Source organism: Poecile atricapillus, chromosome Z (genome assembly GCF_030490865.1).
Source record: "Poecile atricapillus isolate bPoeAtr1 chromosome Z, bPoeAtr1.hap1, whole genome shotgun sequence".
NCBI lineage: Eukaryota > Metazoa > Chordata > Aves > Passeriformes > Paridae > Poecile > Poecile atricapillus.
Window position 1 is genome coordinate 28,856,146 of NC_081289.1, and position 21,911 is coordinate 28,878,056.

The window sequence follows — 21,911 nt, forward strand, 5'->3', positions numbered from 1 at the left end:
TCGTTGTTTCCTTTTTATTTTGCTATTTTATTTTATATTTTATTTTATTTTATTTTATTTTATTTTATTTTATTTTATTTTATTTTATTTTATTTTTGTAGTTGATTAATTACAAAAGACGGCCAGGTTTTTTTCTGAAGCTGTCCTCAATCACCAGCACAGTCCTCCGAGGTAAGTGCACAAGTGAACTCTCCCTTTCCCACAATGGGGAAGTTGAGCAAGGAGGGTTTTTTTGTGGCTTCCCCAAAGCCACAAGGCTCTGGCTTCCTGATTCCCACGCCCACACATGGGCCATCGAACACCGCCACTTCACAGTCATGATTTGTGTGAGAACTCACAAATCAACGTCCTCTGTCACTGAATGAGAGAAAGGAGTATTGGCTAAATACATCAAAAGAGTCTCTGCCTGGGTAGTGAGCACATCACGTTTCCTCAGCATCTGCTGCTGCTCTTGCTTTCCCCTGTTTCAGGTGCTGTTTCTGCAAATAATGTACTTACTCTTTCATGTCCAGGTCTGTCCTGGAACTGCTGGAATAGTAACAACAAATAAGGAGCAGAAGAGAGACACCAAGTGGTCTAGCTAGTGAAAAGAGATTTTTTTTTCAGATGTGAACGGGAAAGAGAATAGTTCTGATCCAAAATCTTTTGGTACCAGAAGGCTTTTTTTCCACTGATGTCAGAGGGTGTCAGAGACACCTTCCTGAGAACACAGCACTTGTGGGGGCAGTCCCAGGTGGGAAACTCTGGAGAAGCCATCACCGTTGTTGTTATTCTTTCCCTTCCAGGTCTTTCTGAGTACAGAGTCTTTCTGTTCCATATGCCATTTCCTGTCCTCCAGGCTTTGATTTAAAAGCAGTGAAGCTCCTGTATCTATGTAAATATTTACAGGATAGATCCTGGATCCTTTTCAAGTCTCAGTTAGCAAAGCCTGTGATAGACAGGGAAAGAGCTGTCCAGCAGAGTGACTCCTCCTAAGAAAATGCTTCTGGTACCAATTAGTGCTGGGAGCAAAAGAATGGCAGAAAACAGCCAAAAGCAGGAACTGGGAAGTCTGGTGTCCTCATTTGTGATCTTCTAACATCTGGCACACACACATAGAGTGCAAAAGCCCACAGTTTGCTATGCTTTTACATTAGTGGTGCAGCATAGCCCACTCTTAATTTCATGTGTCCCCACAAAAATGGCTTGTTCTCCAAGCCCAGAGTTCTCTGTGAGGCTAATGGATTGCAAGGACTAATGATTTGTGTTTAAACTGATGCTTTTGAGGAACATATGACTAAGCAATATGTTCAGAGGATTTAATGATTTGCAAAGCATGAGAAATAAAGTTTTCCTTCTTTACGCTGTGAATGTAAGCTGATTTGCATATAAATTGGACCTGTCAAGCGTTCTAATATCAATCAAAAAGTTGCAAATAGATCATTAATTTATGTGAATGTCACTGTTCATTTTATTTATGCTTTTTCCAAAGCAGTTTGAAAAAGCCAGATGCTAAAAAATTAGATACTTGGGATTAGGCTTGGAAGTCTGAGAGCTTTGTGTAGACAACGTGGTCATTTGGAAAAATGTTACAAGCCAAAGAGCATGAAAATACACAGCCACCAGCCCCTCATCATTGTTAAGCCTGTGCTACCCCTTGCTTCTTTCCACCTTCTGCCGGAGACTACAGCCTTTTCCAGCCTGCTGGCACTTAAACTGTTGGTTGCTCCTTGACCCTGAAAGGAGCCACATTAAACACTGCTATTTAAGGTCCTCAAGCTAGAGAAGGTCACTCTTGCAGAGCTGCACAATGGAGTGATTGCACACACAGCTCTGCTGGAAGATCAAGGCACAGCAGAGAGCAGATGAGCTTCTGGGGCAGGAGCTGTTCTCAGCTGTGCCTTTTTCCAGGTGTCCAGAGGGAAGAAGTAACCTGCACGTTTGCATTCCTATTTGTGCTAAGCTAATGTTTTTACCTGTTCTATTCATCCCATCCTTCTATTCTGCGTGGCTACATGATGAGGTCAGGAAGTCAGGAACACCATCCTCTTTTCTCCTGTGCTTGGCTGAGTCCTTCCATGACACAGTAGTCCCATGGAAGTAGACATTGCAATAAATAGGAAATTCTTGTTCAAACAACAAAATAAATACAATCAAGCAGTGAAGGATAACAGTAAGAAAAAATAAAGGCAAGTAAACCCAGAAAAAGTGATAATAACATTTCTAGTAGGTACAAAACAGCACACTTCAGGAAGTTTTAAGTAGTGAAGATGGCCATGGAGTTCCTAATGAACCCATGCAGTAAAACCAAAACCAGCTCACCCTAGCATGAGGAAAGGCCAAAAGATGGTCAGAACTGTGCAAAAGTTTCAGCTGTGCAGCACCTGAGGTTGTGGAATGTTCCCACATGCTGCCTTCATGGGGTGTGTTAGTTCAGGGAGTTACTGCAGAGGGTTGCCCCAGCCAAACCCCTGATGGGTCTGTCTCTAGTCTCAGTGTTGTTCTGCCAACACTGGGCACCCTGTGGCTGAGAACCCAGAGGGAAGTGCCCAGTACTTTATGAGCTGGAGACACAATGAAGAATAGAGGGATAATAGCTAATAAGGGGATATGTTATACCAAAGGGAAGGCAGCACCTGGTGCAAAATCCCACAAACTGCCCGGCAGCAAGCATACATCTTAATGTGCCACTGGGAATTGCTCTCTTCCCTCTGAGCAGCTGGGTCTGCCAGCACCAGCTCGATGCATGCTGTGAGGTGCTACCAGGTTTGCTCACCCCGTGTCTCTGTGTTATGCCCCCATGGAGGGGTTCTTGCTCGGAGCATTCAAGCTGGTGTCCCTGTCTCACACTGACCATCAGGAGTTTGCATCCTCTTAGCAGGGAGAAGTAAAGGCATAACAGGACTGTGTTTGCCACATGCTGAATGGGGAACAGCTGGAGGCAGATGATTGTTTGGGTTATTTGCCTGTTGCCTGGACATTTTGTTTGCTTGTTTGAGCCCTGAAAAAATATGTTTCCAGTTCCTCCAGAGGCTGGTCTGTGTTAAGCCTGTGTATTGTGTGTTGACTTTAAAAACTGGTGTTTTATAACTTTGCAAATGAGCTTCCTGCTGTTTCAGTGGCAAGGCTCCATAAATAAGGCAGTCTTCTCAGAAATTTCCCTGCCACGGAGCCAGTGGGACTGGGGTAGCAGGAGCGGCCAAAACAACATGCTTCTGGTGTCAGAGAAGCAGATATCCCCCAGTCTGGTTCCAGCTGAACCTCTCTCTTCTTGACTGAATTTAAGTGGCTGACTAAATGATAGTGCTGGCTGATGTTCATGGACTGTGCTTAAAAGCCACTCAGCTTCCCTCACAATCAGCACCTCAACTGGTTTACACCAGCACCTGTTACAATCACAGTACTGCATTTTTAACTGCTCTATCTGTATCACTTGCACATATCCTCTGGTTCCTTACTTCTGAGTGTTTGCTTTTATTCTGAGTGGCTGGGCAGTACTTCACTCTGTGAGAAAAGTGTCTTTTTTCTCACTGTGTAGTACAGCATCTTGGCTGTGGAAAACTGAGTTAAGTAAGAATAGGCTGGTCAGGAAGCAGAGAGGGTGTTCTTGCCAGTTGATACTGGAGAAGTAATATCAAGAAGAATGCAGATTTGGCCAAGGCACTCTCAAGCAGTGCCATGGGTCTAGTCATGAGTGAAGTGTGCAGCAATTCTGCACTTCGGGCTGTGGCAGCTGCACATCTTCTCAGATCACAGCAAAATATCAGTTTGACACAGATATGGGACCAGAGTCAGGGGTTTACCCCCTGCTTCACAAAATTCATCCCTTTAGCGCCTTGCATTTGTTTGGAAATCTCTTTATTAATTACTGACCAGACCAAAGCCTGTTTGATTTGGCAAGTGCAGACCTGGGGGAGGGGGTCAAGGGAAAAAAAAAAAACAACAACACTGAGTCGGTTCATCCCTCCTTGTTTATTCCACTAGAAATAGATTTGGCAGAGTGCTTCAGGAATGAACTAATCAGCAGGGAATTAATTGGCATGTTAGTTAAAAGGCAGGAAGAATGTGGTGAACAAATTCATGACTGGATGGCTGGAGGGTTCAAGCAGCCAGAGAGAAGCAGTGCATAGTGGAAACTGTGACTAGTACAAGAAGTGATACATCCGTGCCAGACAGCCAGCAGTTGAGAGCTGCCCAAAAGAACCGGGAGCAAAGATAACACGGGTGTCCTTGGAGATAGTGTTTTTGAGAAGGGCTCCATCGTCCAGGCTTTCCTTCCCATAAGGCTCCCATGTGTGGGGAGACATGGCTAGTTTGCAGGGCTGGGAGTGGGAGGGAGGGGTAAGAGAGGTACAGCTGGAGGAGGCTTCACGGAAAGACTGTGGAAATGTGGAAAGCAGGGAAATGAAGAGGGACACGTCACTTGTTGCAAACTGAAATGCAGAGGGGGTGGTAAGGGGAAGAAAGGATCAAGGAGGCAGAGATTTGGAAGTTTCATCACAGAAGAACTGGCCTCAAGAGCAAAGGTAATGCTTGTATACAATTCTCTGCCTTCTTTCCCAGGAATGTTTTGTTTCTTCCTCTGGAGGGAACAGATCTGTACACCTCAGAAAGAGGTGGCTGTGTTGGGGGACTCTAAAGGCACCTGTGGGAAGAACCAGGAGAGGAAGGAATATGTGCAGACTGGCATGGATATGGAAGCTGGAGGATTGTTACCTACAGTTCCTACAGGGAACAGGGGTGTGTAGAATGAGAGAAGTAGGGAGGAAGAAAGAGAAGGCAAATCCTTAGAGTCAGGCAGACTGTCAGACAGGCAGACATGGAGAGTGCTAGATCTGTGAGTGCCTATCTAAGGAGAGAGAGGAAACTTCCTAACAGGAAGGACCAAGCACTAAATAAGAGAGAGTTGAAGATAAGACATATCCTGAAAAAGCAGGCACACCTGGAGAATAGGCAGAAGGTGAATATTACCTCCCCAAGACCAACGGTACTTTACAGATATATTGCAGCAAATGTGTGCTTTGCATCCAGATGCCTTTTTTTTCTTTTTCTTCTTTATCCCCACTATGGCTGCCGGCTGGCTGTATCACTGTGGCTGGGTTAATATTGTAGGATCCAATTTTTAAAATTAGTTTTGGCCTTTTTCATGATCTTTCCACTATTACATAATTCTACAAGCATATGCTAATGTTTCTCTCTTTTTTTTCTTTTTTTTTTCTTTTTTTTTTTTTTTTTGCGTGAAGAGCTAACAAATGCCATCCGCTTTGCAAGTAGAGCTTGATTGTTCTGGACTCACAGGCTTGGCAGCTTTCTCCTCTAAAAGCTCAGAGACCTTTCAAGATCCCAGGCTGGGAGTCTTACAGAACTGGCATTAGAAATTGTATGCAGCTACAATATGCTTTTTTTTTTTTTTTAATAAGAAACTGTTTGGTTTATAAAACTTAAACCTTCTTGAATGTAATACATTAAACAGAACTTTTAGTTGTGTGTGTATAAGTAGTACAAAATATTAAAATATTGCAATGGAAATAAAAGAGATAGAAGAAAAGAAAGATAGAGAGGAATTCCAACAGTCTGCAAAAACAGCTTTATATTCTATTGAGATCCTTTACAAAAATAGAGAATCTTAAACCTACTTTGATGTTTAAATACTCATTATCATTGAAGTGAGAATTACATTTTATGTATTTATGATTTACCTGAGATCAAACTCCCTGATTCACTTACAAGTGCATTTTATTTCCCTGCAAACAACACAAAATCCAGAATCAACCTTCTGCTTCAGTCTGAAAGTAGCTCAAAAGGAACTTGAAAAAGTTATGAGAGAAGAATAGACCTCAAATGGAAAGCATGAATGTAATCCACTTGCATTTCAAGGTTCAAATGCAGAAAAAAACTTCATTTTAGGTATCACTGCAGGGATTGATTAATCAACAGCAGCCTCTTCTCAAAGCAAGCATGGGCTTGAGCTAACATCCTGGGATGCTGGTGCACTCAGGAGAGGGCATGTGTTTAGAGCAGCCAGAAGTACAGGGGAAGGTTCCCAGCCCTGTTGATGTACAAGGGGCAGGCAAGCTCTGCATCGTAAAGCAACAACTCGCATGTCTGCAATAGCACGAGTGTGTTCTTCTCAGGCTTCAGGGGAGAGGGGCTTTCTGAAATGAAGCTGTGTTTGGTACTAGAAGCAGGTAACCTGGGAAAATCCCCCATACCCTGGCAGGCAGCACAAGCCACAAGTAGTGGTGCACTTCAGTCATCACGCTCAACCCCATTGTCAAAGTCTGAGGCAGATACCAAGGAAACCTCAGGGCTTTCTTGCAATTACCTACTACACTGTGAGGAGGGATGAGCACCAGAAATGGAGCAACAAGAAACCAAAGGGGTTAATAGGAGAGGGACAGTGATGGGAGTTCAAATACTGGCAGTACTTCTTTGCTTTGGGGCAGGGATTCTGGCTTGGATGGCACAACTGCTGATCCCAGAAGGGCTGTGCTCAGGGTATGAAGCTAGCTGAACTCTTTTATCATGCTGAAGTGAGGAATCAAAAGATTAAAAGATGAAAAAAAAGACCGTTTAATAATGAGACAAATATGTTGGTCTTCACTGCCTGCAGATGAAGGGATTGTCCAGTGAATCACGGAGCCTACCCTGCTCCAAGGGCAGAATGTGATGTAATTTTCTGACAGCACTCCATATTATTGCAATTAATAGTAACAATGACAAAGCTATTATGTTGATATTGTTATTCTCTGAATTTAGGGAAGAGTTTCCATCCAAGGATGTGAGAGAGTTCTCCCTGCTTGTCCATCCCTGTTCTACCCTGATAGTCCTTTCCAGTGCAACTCTGCAAAAGAGCAGAAGGCATATTTGAATCACCTGGGGATCTGGTTCCTGTTACAGATGACCCCGTAGACTTTCTCAGCTAGGAACTTCATTAGTGAATATCCACTTGCTGTCTACAATTCCTCCTAAGAGAGGGAAGATTGCTCATTTTCAGTGTGCCTGAGGTATGAGAATCTGCTTCAAAGATGATTATAACCTTATGTTTACTGTGATAATAAATTACAGTAGACCCGCGGGAATGCAGGGAGCAAAGCTACAAAGAAACTGGTCTGTGAGAGGCCCTGCAAATACAACATGTGGGTATTGTGATTCATTTGGACACCTGATGTTTTAAAAAGTTGGAGCTCAAGTAGGGTGGATTTTCAGCATAAGATGTAGGTGTAATTTATTACCACCCTACTTTTAACAAATAGAGAAAGATCAAAGTATCCCAGCTGAGTATTGAAACAAGTGGGAGGTGGAAAAGATAAAGAATGGACAATCTCTTCAGGAAGTCTTTCCAATTAGCTTGGAAGCCACACTGTCTCCTTGATGTTGGTAGCATTTTCAAATCATTTGCAATTAGACACATAGGTGTCTGGTAAGTCCTTTCCCATCAGGGAAGATTAAAAAGGCATGTGCAGGGCATAGTCATTCAAAGAAAGAGAAAGAAAGAAAAAAAAAAAAAAAGCTGTAAAGGCTGGCACATTTATCTGGAAAAACTGAGAGCTGGGGGAGGTATGGTGTCAATGCAAACTAGTTTCATAGTTTTCCTTATGAGCCTTGGTGATATTGTCAGACCTTCTTAAAGATCTTTATTTTGGCAGCTCTGAGTTAGTGGGAAGGAAAGGTGTATGCATGTGTGAGATAGGAAGAAGGTAATTTATTTTTCCTTTAAATGAATACTCCAATTAGATGAAGAATACTAAATACAAATTACATCCTGACAGATGGAAAATAATGTTTTTAAAGTATCATGACATTTTCCATTAGTATGGCTATATTCATACTGATACTTTAAATAGTGGAAAAATAAATGCAGTTGCAATTAAAATGCACTAGTGATCAAAAGTAAGAAAGGCACAAAGTGAAAGGAATTATTTATTTACTGCTTTATCTGCTACAGCTTCTGGTAGATTTTGAGGTGACTGAATTTTTCCCAGATGGTCAGGAGATGAAGGTTATATTATATTAAAAAAGAAATGTAATGTCCTCATATTTTGCAGTGAGATCTTAGGCTTTTGATGCAAGTACCTGAACAGGAGAATAATTCAGATTTTCTGGATGTGCCTGCTTCTCACATGAGCCCCTCCATCACTGTGACTACAGATGACTGAAATCATCACTAAACCCCATGAACCTGGCAATGCATTTTTTCTATTTGCTATGTGCAATATGTGCATAATGGATATTTTCAGCCAATTTCTAGCAGAACAGCTGTTCATGACACTTTTTTTTTTTTTAATTAAAATGCCAGATTCAACACTGAGGGACTAATTTATTAGGACAGAATAACAAATCAGCATGAGTAAGCTGTGGAGAGACTGATCTATCCTCTTACGTTTAGAGAAGGTACTTGCCCAGGAGGGCGTGTAGATTAGGGTTGTCTTCCTTGGCTTGGGAATGATGGTAAACTTGTAAGAAAACAAGAAGTTAGGTAAGTCTTCACATCAGTTCATATACATGTCTTGTCAACTCTGCAGCTTTGCTCAGGAATTCACCCCATGACACCAGGGCATGGTGGAGATAGTGCATGGGGAGTGAGGTTACCTTTGAGGCTTTGTCAGTCTAGTATTGCCACTGGTTAGTGAATCAGATCAAGAAGAACATTTTTTTTTTTTATTCTGGCCACCGTGAGACACTTGATAAATTGTTTAATGGTTGTTTACCTTGTTTCTGCCAAATACAAAGTAGGGATGCAGTGATTTTCACACTTTGTAAGTACCTCCTCCTGACACTGCTAGAAAAATTGTAGCTATGAGGTACTATCCAAACACAGCTACACAGGAAACAAAGCTATTTCCCTAGCTGCTGCAGGTTGATGAAGCATCTCAGTACCATTCTGTTGCTTGAAAAGGAAGTAAAGTTTGTACTTGTGAAAAAGAAAAGTCCCTGTGCTTCTGTAAAACCTATTCTGAGCAACTTGAACAACATTTTAAATAAAAACATTGCCAAAGAGAAATTTGGTGTTGTGGTGACAGATAGGAAGTGGAGAAAGAGAAGAAAAAATAAATAAAGCACCTAGCAAGACTTTTTGTCTCCACAGGGACAGGGGGAAGTCAAGATCCTACAACAGTCATCATGGTGACTCTTCCTCTTTTCCTCCTCTTCATCCTTTTGCCCTGCAGTAAATCTCAAGAGGACTTTCTGGACCAGCATCAGAAGTGGAACTACAGAGAAGGCGGTAGGAGGTCACAGTGGTGGTTCAGCACGGTTCAGTAATTCAGAGATGCAGATTCACTTATTTTGTCCTTGACAGTGGTCATCCATGACTGCTCTTTCTTGATTCCTGGGTAGCTGTTGAGACTTCTGGAGAAAAATATGGTTTTAGAAATAATGAGCTGGGGTATCCAGTGACAGCAGAAAACCTGGTCACCTAGAGGCAGAGAATTACACTGTGAGAGAGAATTAACTGCTTTTTAATTTAGATCCTCCATGTATTTAATATCTGGCATTTCATTGCAACTGAGTTGTGATGGTGAATTGAACCAAACTTGGAGTACTGGCTTGTATTTTCTTGTGCTGACACATTTGTTTTCCTCTCTTCCATGGACATCCTGCTAACCTAGCTGACAAGGTCAACATAGAAGGTGTTTATAGCATTACTCAAACCCTTGAGAAATGGGGAAACGACATCTTCTGGCAAATGAAGCATACCCTGCTGAACAACCCACATGCTCTCCTGCCTGAGTTCTCCAGGTAATTTCTCTCATCTGGAGGTGAGATTCAGTCCTCTCCTGAGTGTCCTTCCTTGAGCAGGATTCATCCCCTTAAAGATGAATTTTCATATTTCTCAGCTGAGGGGGAATAAAACACACTGTCTGAGTACCTGTTGTGCTACCAGCTCTGATCAGTGAACTGAATACTCTGATAACTCTTTATTGTGAAACACTCTCAACTGCCATCACTGTATTACAAGACTCTTCCTAAAGAAATTTCCCTTGGCAGCTCAAACTTGTGAGAACAGGCTGGAAAAAATGAATTGTTCTACAGATCCACACATGGGTTTGGCCACAGGTCAGGGAAAAGAATCTGGTTTGGTCTGTGATGGTTTTTTTGTTTCAGGCTCTAACACCTAGATCTGAAAAAGCTTCATTCACCAGTTCATGTCATCATATTCCCCTTTTGCATTACAGGAGATATTAACTGTTGAACAAACTCACAAAATTTACTTCAATCTCATATTTCCAGAAAAAGAGTAGGAAAGGCAGGGAAAGAAAGAGAGGAAAAGGGAGTACTGGGAATTACTAGAAACCTCATATTGCTTAAATCAGAATTATTCATAAAGCAAGTAAAGTGGCTGTCTTCCATAACTAATTGTTCTCTTTAGGAACAAGAAAAAAAAAAATGTTTGCAAATGTTACACATTGAACCTGTTGAAGAGAAAAGGCTAGAAGAATAAAAAAGCATTGGGCAGGTGGTCACACAGTATCTGTACAAATCAGGGTTTCAGGAGGATACTTCATATATTATACATTGGCCTTTGGCATCAAATGATTTCTCCCTGGCTGCATGGTGGCTGTTGTTACTAGCACGGGATTAATCACAACATTCACACTGAGAGTGCTGAAATTCATTGGTGCCTCAATTTATGAGGGGTGATATTAAGTCTTGTATTTGGAAAGTTCTAACTTTAGTCCAGGAAGATGTGATGAAACTATCCAGCCATATATCCTGTACTGGGCTTTGAATTACAAGTTTGCTGCCAAGGACACAGACTGGTTCATTAGAAATGTTGAGGACTAAGAGTACTCCATGGGAATCACTGGCCTAGCCTCCATGCGTACTCCTAGTTAATTGTTTCTAACTAAAATAAGGTGGTGGAAAGACCATGTTGCTCATGCTGGTCCTGAAGCTTGTGCTTTCCAGGGTTCAGATGGGGCCCCTCAGATGAACTCCCATCACCAAAGAACAGGGCAGCTTTGAAGCATCTTTTAATGGTTACTTGCAACTCTTTCATCATCTTGCCCAGCAAGAAACAAAGGTCATGGTAAATTACTTTGCATGCTCACAAACACTCCCTAAACTGAGTTATTCTTCTACATTACTGTCTTTGTAGTCTCCGCCCTGTCTCTGCAGCTGTGGACAACCTTGTGAGGGAAGTCCAGTCGATAAGGAAAAGGCTGGAAGAATTGAATGAACGTCTCAATGTCATCAGCAAAACTGTCCTTCCCCTTCGACTGAATGCTCTGCAGAGCCAGAGGCGTGGAAATACTCAGCTGCGGAGACTCCCGACACACAGAAGGTTATATGCTCGCAGGAGACCTCAGAGCACTTAATTCTCTACCAGAAAAAAAGGGGAAATCATTACTTTTTTTTCATCTGCTTAAGTCTTTCTCAATGGGACACTGCTAGAGAGAAAAAAAGTAAAGCACACACACAAGTCAGCTTTGCTAAGGAGACCAGAACTTCTGTATTTTGTTGCTGCCTTTCAAACCTAGGTCAGTAGGTGAAACTGACCCTGTTTTTTAATGATGGCTGTTTTGTGTCTCAAGCAAAAAAGAGTTGACAAGCTCAATCTACTTGAGCGTGAATACCTTTAGTCTATACAGGCATTCTTTCTGCTTACCAGAGGAAGGTCATTTTATAAAGATCAGGTGAATTTCTCTCTCTCTGCACTATTTTTAAAGCACTCCATCTGAAACAGCTGGGGAATTTGAACTTCTAAAGTGCTGAACAACTGATGAATGCAGAAAGATGGATTAGTGCTTGGCACTTCCAGCTGGGCAGGGAGAGGGAGAGGAAGTTATGTTTCAAAATACAGCCTTAACCTATTGCCCATGTTCATATGTTCAGAGGGTGGGTAGGGCTGGATAACATTGGTCTGTACATCATGCTTCAACACTGAAGACCTATCAGTTGCTAGGGACCAAATTTAAACATTCATCTTCTGCAAAGAGTGTTTTTCTAGCTACCTGTATCTGTGCACTCAGAATGGTGTTATTCAGTAGATATATTCAGAATTTCCAGCACTCTGAAACACACTGAACTGATTTTTGCCAAGACCCATGAAAACCAGGAGATTTTTGTTTGGTTTTTTTCCCCCCCAAAAACTATTTAGATATCTAATGGCAAAGACAGGTGTCTGGAAGGATTTTCCAAAATAGCTTAAGAGACTCTTCAGTCCCCAAAATCACAGATAATATTTCAATTGGTGTCTAGTTCACAGAGTATTTTCTCCAAATGCCAGCACTGACCTCCAGACATTTTCCAACCTCCTTTAGCACAATTAATATCTGTAGAAAATTAACAACCAGGCTCTCCAAAGACTTTGGTCCCTCAGGGATTACCCAGAATACTTTGCCTTCAGCTTGCCTTTGCCTATGTCTTCCTGACAATAAAGCTGGTTATAAAAAAGAATGCATTAATCAAATTATACACGGAATGGATGATAGCGTGCACTAGCCCTTCAGGTCTCTAAAGATTGATCCAATACATAGATTTCCATTCAGCATTGCAGTCAACTGTGTCAATGAAATGTGTTGAAACACAAGAAGGAGAGCCAGAAAGGAGAAGAAACAGGTTGTCTTTAAGGTCTGGATGAAGCAATTTATGAGAACACAAATAAAGAATGGATTGTGTCTAAATGATTGTGGAGGTGTCTGACATGACAGCTGTTTTGCAAACACTCTCCAGTCACAGTGAGGATGCAGACTAGCTGTTTAAGGATTCCCAAAGCCTGAGTTTATGGAAAGAAATTCAGTGACAGTATAATAACCTCGAAAAGGAAAGGGGGAAAAAACTAGTTTCATATGAAACCTTTCAGAATGGACCAGAAGAATTAACACAGTATGAATTTGAGCTGCAACCTGGGAGTTAGTTGAGTGGGGGAGGTATGGGCAGTGTATGAGACAATCTGATAAATATTTCCCTGATGTAAATTCTCTGAGTTCAGGTTTTCAGAAAATAACAAAACTCAAATTTGGCTCTCTTTGGCTTTTGCTTGGGAATTTGAAACACTGCTTAGGCAGAGAAGGGAAAAATCAAGACTGAAAAGGCTGATAAAAGGATACAGTTGTGCCTTTGTTGAAGTTGTCATCATAATTTCTCAGGAAATGTAGAGCATTTTGATCCCAGAATATATTTACATAAATTACAAGGAATAACAAGAGAGAAAGGCCCTTAACTTCTTGTTATTCTGCATTCAGAGTTTCTAGGCTGTGCTGTAGCAACAGCTGCATCCTTGCACAGACTGCTGATCCCTCCAAGGGGTGCTTTGCTTGGAGCTGTAGGGATTGCTGGTTTTTTTTGGCCTATCTGAAGGAAGCGTACAACATAAATGTTAGCTTTCATGTTCATATTTTAGACACCAGCATTTTATCAGGCAACCTGAAGTTGTATAAATTCAAGACTACTTGAAATAGAAAGATGAGACTTCCCTAAGTCCCTCAAGTTACAGATGGCTGGTGGTGGGTGGCCAGACCATGCCATTGCATCCTTTAACTTTATACCTAGATGTCCACCAGCAGCTTCTGCCAGAGACAGAGGACAGGGCAAGATGTATTCCCAGTTTAACCCAGCCCATGTATTCCGACACTGATACGTGCAAGTTTATAGTCTTGCAAAACCTCCTCAGCACAATGGAGAAGGCCACCATTTGCTGTATAAGAGAATAAATAAGCTGCAGCATTCAGTGTATATTACAATTCTGCAATTTCATGCATAATGGTGAATAAACCAGGTAATATAAATGGTTAATAAATTACTAGTCTGTGACCTTGTCAGCAGTGATAGCAGCCCCTGTCATTCACTCTGTGAAAGCCCATGCCAGGCTCCAGCCCAGCTCCCTGACCTGAACACAGACTGTTTGATCAGATGATAACAGCCAGCTTCTTTAACCTGCCTTTGCATGACCCTCTCTCTAGATGGAAAAGTTTTAGTGTCCTATTTCTTTTATAATTTTATTTTTTGCTCTTTAAGCATGTAGGAAGGTTATGTGCCAGCCTACTTCTGCACTGTTCATCTTCTATTTGAGGAGGCAGCAGTCCAGCTGAGCAACTTGAGATGCCTCTATCCCATCTGCCTGGGGAAACTGGTCTGACTCATGGGACTGATTCCCCGGGACTGGTATTTGATTTCTGCTTCTGCTAACCTCTTAAAAGATCCTGGGTAAGGAACTTTCTCTAACTGGCACTTGTTCTTTGACATGGCTTATACAACAAAAACATTTGTCTAAGTCTGCTATGCATATAAATGCAACCAGCTAAGCTCTCTGTTACGCTCATTTACATGTATTTCTGGGAAAGGATCTGGAAAGAACTTTTAAACAGAGGTGACCAGTTGGGTGGTCAGTGGAAGGAGTTCAAGTGTCATCAGGAACGTCTAAAATCTACCCCTCACCTAAAGTTTACAATATCCAGTGACACAGACCACTTCCTTAAAAAAACAACTATGTCCCTTTTTAGTTCTGTTTAATTCTCTTAATAAAAGAAAAAAAAAAAAAAAAAAAAAGCAGCCCCAAACCACAGACGACCGAAAAAACAAGAGGTTATGATTTTGCAATTCCAGGAGCACGGTGCCCTTCTGCGCTATGCATGACACACTTTGCCTGTACTTCCCTTTTCCTGTATTTCATTTCTTTCATATTCCCTCTCATATTTCCTGTCTCCCAGAGATGAATCCCATCTGTTGCCGCACTTCACGACTCCTCACACTTCCCGGCGCCCTCCACACTTTAGCTCCGGGGCCGCCGCTCCCGCTGCCCTCGCACAGCGCCGGCCCCGCGGCGCGGACGGCCCCAGGCGCGCCCTGCGGGCGATGGCCGCGCTGCGGGCGGGGCGGCTGCGGCCCTCCCACCTCCTCCGAGCGGGGCCGAGCCGAGCCGAGCGGGGCCGAGCCGAGCCGAGCCGAGGGGGACCGAGCAGCGGCATCATGCTGGGCATGGTGAAGAACTCGCTGCTGAGCACGGTGGAGGCATGGCCCTACCGCCTGCTGAGCAAGGGAGAGAAGGTCTGTGCCGGGGCGGGAAGCCGGCGCCGCTCCCCAGGCGGTTCTGCCCTAAGGCGCTGCCGGGGAAAGCGGCTATCAGCCCCGGGCAGCGCGCTCCCCCTGGCAGCGCCTCCATTCCCATCTCCTTCCCCAGGATCAGGTCAGCTACGAGGAGAGGGCGTGCGAGGGCGGCAGGTTCGCGGCGGTGGAGCTGGTGGGAAAAGCGTTCGACGAAGCCTCGAAGGAAGGGGCAGTCAAGCTCCTCAAGTACGTCGGAGGAAGCAACGACAAGGGTGAGAGATGCTGCCTGCCCCGCGGGGCTTGGCGGATGTTTGTGGCTTGGTGAAAGCAGGATGGATGGAGGCAATGGCACTGCAGGCCCGCCTGGCTTGTGGCTCCTGGCACTGGGAGTCTTTGATGGGGATGGCCCCTCACTGGGAAAAGTGAACTTGCACCAGGTTAAGCCGTGCCCAGCCAACTCATACTGTGAGTCCGCTTATAACCCATCTTTGTTTCAGGGTAAAATCTCAAAAATGATTTGCTTAAACAGGAATGAGGTACCTTGCAGCTGGGATAACATGAGGACAGGCAGACATGTATCTATCACAGCTCCCTGGGTGAGCAGTAACTGATGAAATCCAGGATATCTGGGATACTTCAGTTCTATGATGTGCCCTTGTGGGCAGTGAAATAACAGTTATGACCTTGATATTTTATCTGGCTATTTTTATTCATGAAAGAGTAATGAACAATGAGCTTCATTTTTTAATGGTATATTGTAATGTTTTATGGCAGTGCTTCCAGGTGATTGCTTCTAATTCTCATTTTACAAAAGTGTGCACACTTTAACCATTCATAGCAGGAGAAGACTACAGAGTAATTCTGAGGCATATACATGTTCTTGAACACCTTTCTCCAGCATCAAGCAGAGGGACTAGTGTAGTCTCTTTAGGAGTAGGAGGTGGATGCAGTGGGAAATGGTGTTTACAGCAACATTTTTGGAAAGGTGATGATCGCTGCTGCTGTAGGAGAAAGAGTGCCTTCTGTAACATGTGACACAAACACAGGTATGACATAAAAGGAAAATAAATGAGACAGATGGTTCGATTTCAGCTGTTTTTATGGCTGCTTGATCATGAGGTTTAGAGGTTCCCTAATGCTGCAAGAAGAGTGAAGAAAACTGGTCTTCAGTGCCATGTACTTCTTGGTGGTAATGAGTAGGAAAAAAACATGCTGTTCGTGGAGTGTGGACAGCATGGACAGTCCTGCTGAAAGCCGTAACAGCACTGAGATTTGGGGCACTGGAACTTGTAGGATGTCTGGAAGCATTTGGAAGGTTTTAAGAGAAAGTTCCTGTCACCCAGTATTGGCTGTGGGCTCACGACTAAGTGCAGATAGTATTAATTTAAATGCTGATGTAGATTTATATGTGCTGCTGGCCTGCCCTGGAGCTACAGACCCTGCTGTCTTACAGCTGATCTGTCAGAAGAACAGAATGTCTCATAGAACCACAAAAGCAGCACCATTAATAAAAAGCATTCCAGAGGTCAGTTTGGACAGTTATTTCCCAGGCTTCTGGTGTGGAGAGAGAGCTTGGCCCAAGCAGAAGCCTAATGATGGCTGTTCTGCTTCCGCAGAGGAGCCCACTCCTGACAAGGAGTTTGGTCATATGAGGAGTTTTCCAAAACTAAAATTAGCTTTTGTGAATTCCCTATTAATTGTGTGGGTTCCTGAGAGCCTACACTTCTTTAATTACGTCTGTGTGTCTGCTTCAGGGGTTGGAATGGGCATGACTGCTCCTGTCTCCATCACTGCTTTTCCTGCTGAAGATGGCTCCTTTCAGCAGAAGGTGAAAGTCTCTCTGCGGATCCCAAGCCAGTTTCAAGACAACCCTCCTTGTCCTACTGATGAAAGCATTAAGATTGAAGAAAGACAGGGGATGACCATTTATTCCACGTAAGGAATGCATCCCGGGATCTCCAGTCTCATGTGATGAGGTCTTTAGGGCACTCTGAGGAGCAGTATTTGTTTTACCAGGTGACTTGCTGTACAAGGGGTGCATGTGGCAGAAGGAGATGGAGGATTGTTTCTAGACTGAAGACAGGTGTTTTATGTCACTTCTTACCCCTGGTCATTCTGCACTGATTTGGAATATGGATTTTTTTTCCATGGGGTAAACAAGCATGGAGGCTAGCCCTGAAAGATACTGTGCCATTTCTATTGTATGAATCTATTGTTTCTCCCACTTTTTGGGTTCCAGATTGTTCATAGTCATTAAGAATGTTCTTTGGTGTAGTTCACATCAGACTGTCCACTGAAGCCTCATTCAGATGGACTCATACCAGAGCCTGCCATGGAAACAAGCAGCATCTGCATTGCTTCAAGTCACCTTTGAATGTCTGGCTGTTGTGTCTTTGAATGTTTTGGGCTGTTGACTGACAGCCTGGACTCAAACTAGCATCACAATAGCAATAAGCTCTTCACCTTGTTTTTACCCTTTGGAGGTTCCCCTGCCTACTTTCTTCAACTATTTTGGCTGACTCTAACTGACTTCTTTCTTGCCTTCAGTTGCTGCTTGGCCTTTGCTCTGGGTGTGGGCCACTTCTGCAATATCAGCCTGTTTTGTCTCAAACGTGGGCCCTGAGGGAGGGTGGTGAGGTGCAGGCTGATGTGCAAATGGTTCCTGTTAGTGTGAGGTCTACAGAAACCAGACCCATTTCAGTCCACCCCTTTTAAATAGCATTGTGTTCTATAATTACCAATTGTCTGTTCCTACCTCCCCTTCTTGGGCTAGCTAGAGTTTGGCTTTCCTTCATGATCTTTCCAGCAGATGGTTGTTCAAACCACAGTGAACGTGGTTGTTGACAGCGTTGGTGAAGACTGCGGGCTGAGCTGACTTGGAGATAACCTTATGTTTTAGAAAGTTGTTTCTCTGATATGGTGCTGATTCACAGGGCAAGGCCATTCTGCTGGCTGGCATACATGGGGCTGTTTGGGGAGATGCCTGTGGGGCCTCCCCATGAATGACTGCACCTTGGCTGTGTCACCCACGAGACTTCATCTGTCCCAGATGAAGTGTGCTGCTTCACAATGAACAGTGCATGCATGAGTGCCTGTTGGCAGGGCCTGAATCAAAATGCCTGCCTAAATATACTGTGGCCATATATTGTTCTCTTTCTCTTCCTTCTGTGCCTTGCCAGGACTGCTCAACACCTCTCTGGTTCCTTTGCAGGCAGTTTGGTGGCTATGCCAAAGAGGCAGATTACATCAGCTATGCTGCCAAGCTGCAGGCTGCTCTGGGGAGTGATGCTACATACCGCAAGGATTTCTACTTGTGCAATGGCTATGACCCCCCCATGAAGCCTTACGGACGCCGCAATGAGGTCTGGTTTGTGAAGGAATGAACATCTGGCTCCCTGTGGTGCTGCCTTGCACTGATAACCTCCCCACACTGTCCCTGTCCTCTTTAAAATAAACTAATAATTCAGCAGAGGCAAAAAACTATCACTGCTTTTCTCCATGCCTATGCCTTACTCTTTTATGGACCATAAAAGTAATTTTAGAAGAACACTTGCTGACCCTCCTGATGGTCCTGCTCCTTTATTCCAGACCAGGTCCTCAGCCACACAGACTCTCTTGATCTCTCCTTGGCTTGTTTTTATCTCCTTTGTGCTTCCAGAGTTCAGTGCTGAGAAAGCCAAAAGTACTTAATTGACTGGTGCCTGACAAGAGTCACGTCCAAGTGTAGGCAGACTATTAGTCTCACCTGAGACGGGTAGGGGAACATGACAAAAGTGCCTACAGAGACTTTTTTATCTCCTTTAGTTTGCTGCAGCTGTAAAATGCTGCTTTTATCTTTGCCATTCCACAAACAATCTAAAGGGACACGGGCATTGCTGCCAACACAGCCAAGTGAAAATAAACGTCCTTTACATTAATTCAGAGTGTGCAGAAGATCAACACTTCTGTCATCTGTCTGAGAAATACCATTCAGAGAAAGATCCAGGTTCTGTTTGCAGCTTTCTTCTGTTTGAGGAGAGATGTTTTGGCATGTGATGTGTCTTCATCTCAGCTAGCAGCTGGACAATTTGACCTGGAGACCTCAAGATTATTTCCTCACCTTCCTATTACTTTTGTGCAACATTTCTTTAAAACTAGCCTATGCAAGGGCCAAAGCAGAAATGTGTGTGGTTATCTAATTGAACTAGAGAAAATGCAAGGCTGGGAAGAAAGCAGATGCTTATTTCTTGTGATCTGAGGGTGCATTTGAAGAATGGTGAACATACGGTGAAGCTACCATGGGTGCCAATCTAAAAAACTTTTCTTAAAAGATGTCAGTTTTCAAAGGGCTCCTCAGACCAGCTGTTTTCTTTAGAGGAGGAAAAGGAAAACATGGCCGTTCTGGAAAACAGGGACTTTTCATAATGAGTCAAATAATGAGTAGCCTTTTGGAAATTTCAAATACAATAGCAAGTGTGGGTCATGTTTCAGGAAGAGTGGCAACGTTGAAATGTCAGGCATCAAACCAGCATTTTAACTGTGTTGGCTCTGCCAGGGAGGCAGCAGGATGCCCACAGTGGGAACACTCACACTGCTACTGGGTGTGTGTAATTCCTTACCTGCACCAGAAGACGTGGTCCTCTGCTGATGAAGTGCCCAGGTGCTTTCCAAAAGCCATTTTCCCCTGGAGCTGAAAGAGGCATTTGTCAGATGGCATTGTGGCTTCTGGCTGGTCAAGCTGTTGCACGTACGCCTGCTTTCTGAGAAAAAAAATCTCAGCAGGAGATTTAAAGGAGAAAACCTGAGGTTTTGATGTGCTTTCCTTTTCTCTCTTGCTGAGCCATATAAGAGCTTTGCTGTGAACTTCATGAGAGTTTCAGTCACCTGTGTGCAAGAGCAGCTAGTTCAGGATGGGTAAAAAGATATAATTTAATTAAGAAAAAACCAAACAACAGTGATGGGGAAAAGCTATTGGCTGTGGTTAGTGATTGCAGTGCAGAATAAAGAGATAAGAATAAAGAATAAGAAGAGAAATCAAGACGAACAAAGAAATAGGCTTTTGAAGGAATTTTTGAAGCAGCAAATGCCCTTTTAAGCTTGCACCTGAATCCAAAGGGACCATTCATGTCCCAGATTATTTTAAACTGGGTGGGTGAGGAATGGAGCAGCACAATATTGTCCTTTCTATGCCTTCCCAGGTTTGTTTTGGGGCTTGTGTGGATACAGTCTGGTGACCTGTGGTGAATGTTCTTCAAAGATCAAAACCTTGCAATTTCCCAAAATTTATCTTGTGAAATCTCAGATGTTAGGGATGCCAGTAATAAACCTGGTATAAACAAAGCTGCACAGCTCAGCAGCATGGTGGGGTTCTTTTATATAATGCATACCCTCTGAACAGAGTGTGGGAGCTTCAGACTCAACGGTGAGAGTAAACATCTGTCGGCTCTGCCTGTGCAGCCCTGCTACTGGCCTTTTGCATCAGGCAGGCAGGATAGGATTTCATAAACATTGTTAAATAATGTCAAAGCCTTATGCAAATTGAATTGCCTTTTCTGTACACACAAAGATGCCTGTGTTTTGTCTGCATTTTCTACAGTTTTGAAATAAATAAAAATTAATATTGTGATTTACAACTTCTGTGCTGATTACTGACTTTGTGAACTCAGTGGGAGTAGTTGATTTGCTAGACTGTAGGCTACCAGTTTATCTTTCTGTTTGGGGTATTAATCATGTCACAGCATTTATAAATAGTCATAATGCTTTTTCCAATAAATCACTGTTTTGGGTATCCTGGTGTGGCCCTGCATTATCTGACTGTGAGAGACAGAAGCAGATGAAATAATCTCCTTCATTTGTTCCAGTCATTGAGAGGCTTTGAGCAATGCATTTGTGTTATGTAGAAACAAGGGGCCCCCTCACCTGAGGAAAATTATGTGTTCCTGTGGCTGGGGCTCACAGGCAGTGAATTCATTAATGTTCAGGCAAATACTCATGACTGATTTTCAAAATTATCTATGATCCAGAAACATTAGACATTTTGTCCCATTGAGGTCCATCTAGCTTGGTGTCCTGTGTCTGTGATGGACAGTAGTGGACACCTGAGACAAGATTACAGGAACAGTGCAACTGTGGGCTCAAACCTCCTCTAAATATTTCCCTGTCTCTAGTACAATGTGGCCCAGGGATTTTTGTTATTGTGCTGGGTGGACCCAGGTCGATTTTATCTCATGTGTTTGTCAGGTTGCTTTCTATAAATAAGGTAAAGTTACTATCTGTGGCATCCTTTCATCCTTCCTTGGTTATGGAAGGGTAGAAATACTCTTTGTCTGAGGATTTCCAGCAGGCTGTCTCTCTGCTCCTTAGGCAGCTGGGTCAGTCAGCTTTTTGATATGCCTCTGTCACTGCAAGTGAATGTTTGTTTGGACAGCCATAGTCGCTGTTGACATTGGAGGATTTCCAGCCACCTCTTTGTGCTGGGGCCAGAAGTCAGAGGTGCATTCTGGTTTTGACCCAAGGCCAGCATGGCCACAGACACTGTTACATGCAATTGACTCCTGAACTGATGTTAAAACAAAAACAATTTTCTCCATCCCCTGCAGTGTTTGTTCTCTGAAAGATTAGAGCACGGCAGATTGCCTAGAGACTGCCTTGCTTCTCTTCTGAGCCTGTGCAGTGTCCTTTTCTGTCTCCAGTGAATGCTGAAATTGAGAGATTTTGGTGCTTTTCATCTGTTTGACAGGGCACTGTGGCATTGTCTGTTGTGTATTTATTTAAGAAGACAATGCTGTAGAACCTGCAAAGTGGATGTTTCTCCGTGCTGAGGCCCCTCAGGGCTGCCAGAGGTTGCCTTGCTGGGTTGTTGGGAAGTGGTGGGATCGTGCATCAGACACTGCATTGCTGCCCGTGGCCCCTTTCCCACTGCCTCACTTGCCAGTGCAGTGGAACAGCTCCACTGCTGCCTG

At 43.4% G+C, this 21,911-nt stretch overlaps 1 protein-coding gene and 1 long non-coding RNA gene across 2 annotated transcripts; both read left to right on the forward strand.

Moving 5' to 3' along the window:
* Positions 1-4,328: 4,328 nt before the first annotated feature.
* Positions 4,329-13,404, forward strand: LOC131573864 (uncharacterized). The gene is made up of 5 exons (XR_009276276.1): positions 4,329-4,505; positions 6,739-6,986; positions 9,068-9,205; positions 9,591-9,720; positions 11,081-13,404. It is a non-coding gene; the product is annotated as an uncharacterized LOC131573864 (long non-coding RNA).
* Positions 13,405-14,818: 1,414 nt separating this feature from the next.
* Positions 14,819-20,582, forward strand: LOC131573282 (heme-binding protein 1). The gene is made up of 4 exons (XM_058827082.1): positions 14,819-14,970; positions 15,104-15,242; positions 16,725-16,905; positions 18,182-20,582. Exons 1-4 carry the CDS (start codon positions 14,893-14,895, stop codon positions 18,351-18,353), a joined length of 570 nt encoding a protein of 189 aa, XP_058683065.1. The 5' UTR covers positions 14,819-14,892; the 3' UTR covers positions 18,354-20,582.
* The last annotated feature ends 1,329 nt before the right edge of the window (positions 20,583-21,911 follow it).

Coding starts and splice junctions, on each gene's coding strand:
- LOC131573282 (XM_058827082.1), top strand. CDS start 14,893: ATGCTGGGCATGGTGAAGAACTCGCTGCTGAGCACGGTGGAGGCATGG. Junction 14,971..15,103: donor TGCTGAGCAAGGGAGAGAAG/GTCTGTGCCGGG, acceptor CTCCTTCCCCAG/GATCAGGTCAGCTACGAGGA. Junction 15,243..16,724: donor CGGAGGAAGCAACGACAAGG/GTGAGAGATGCT, acceptor TGTCTGCTTCAG/GGGTTGGAATGGGCATGACT.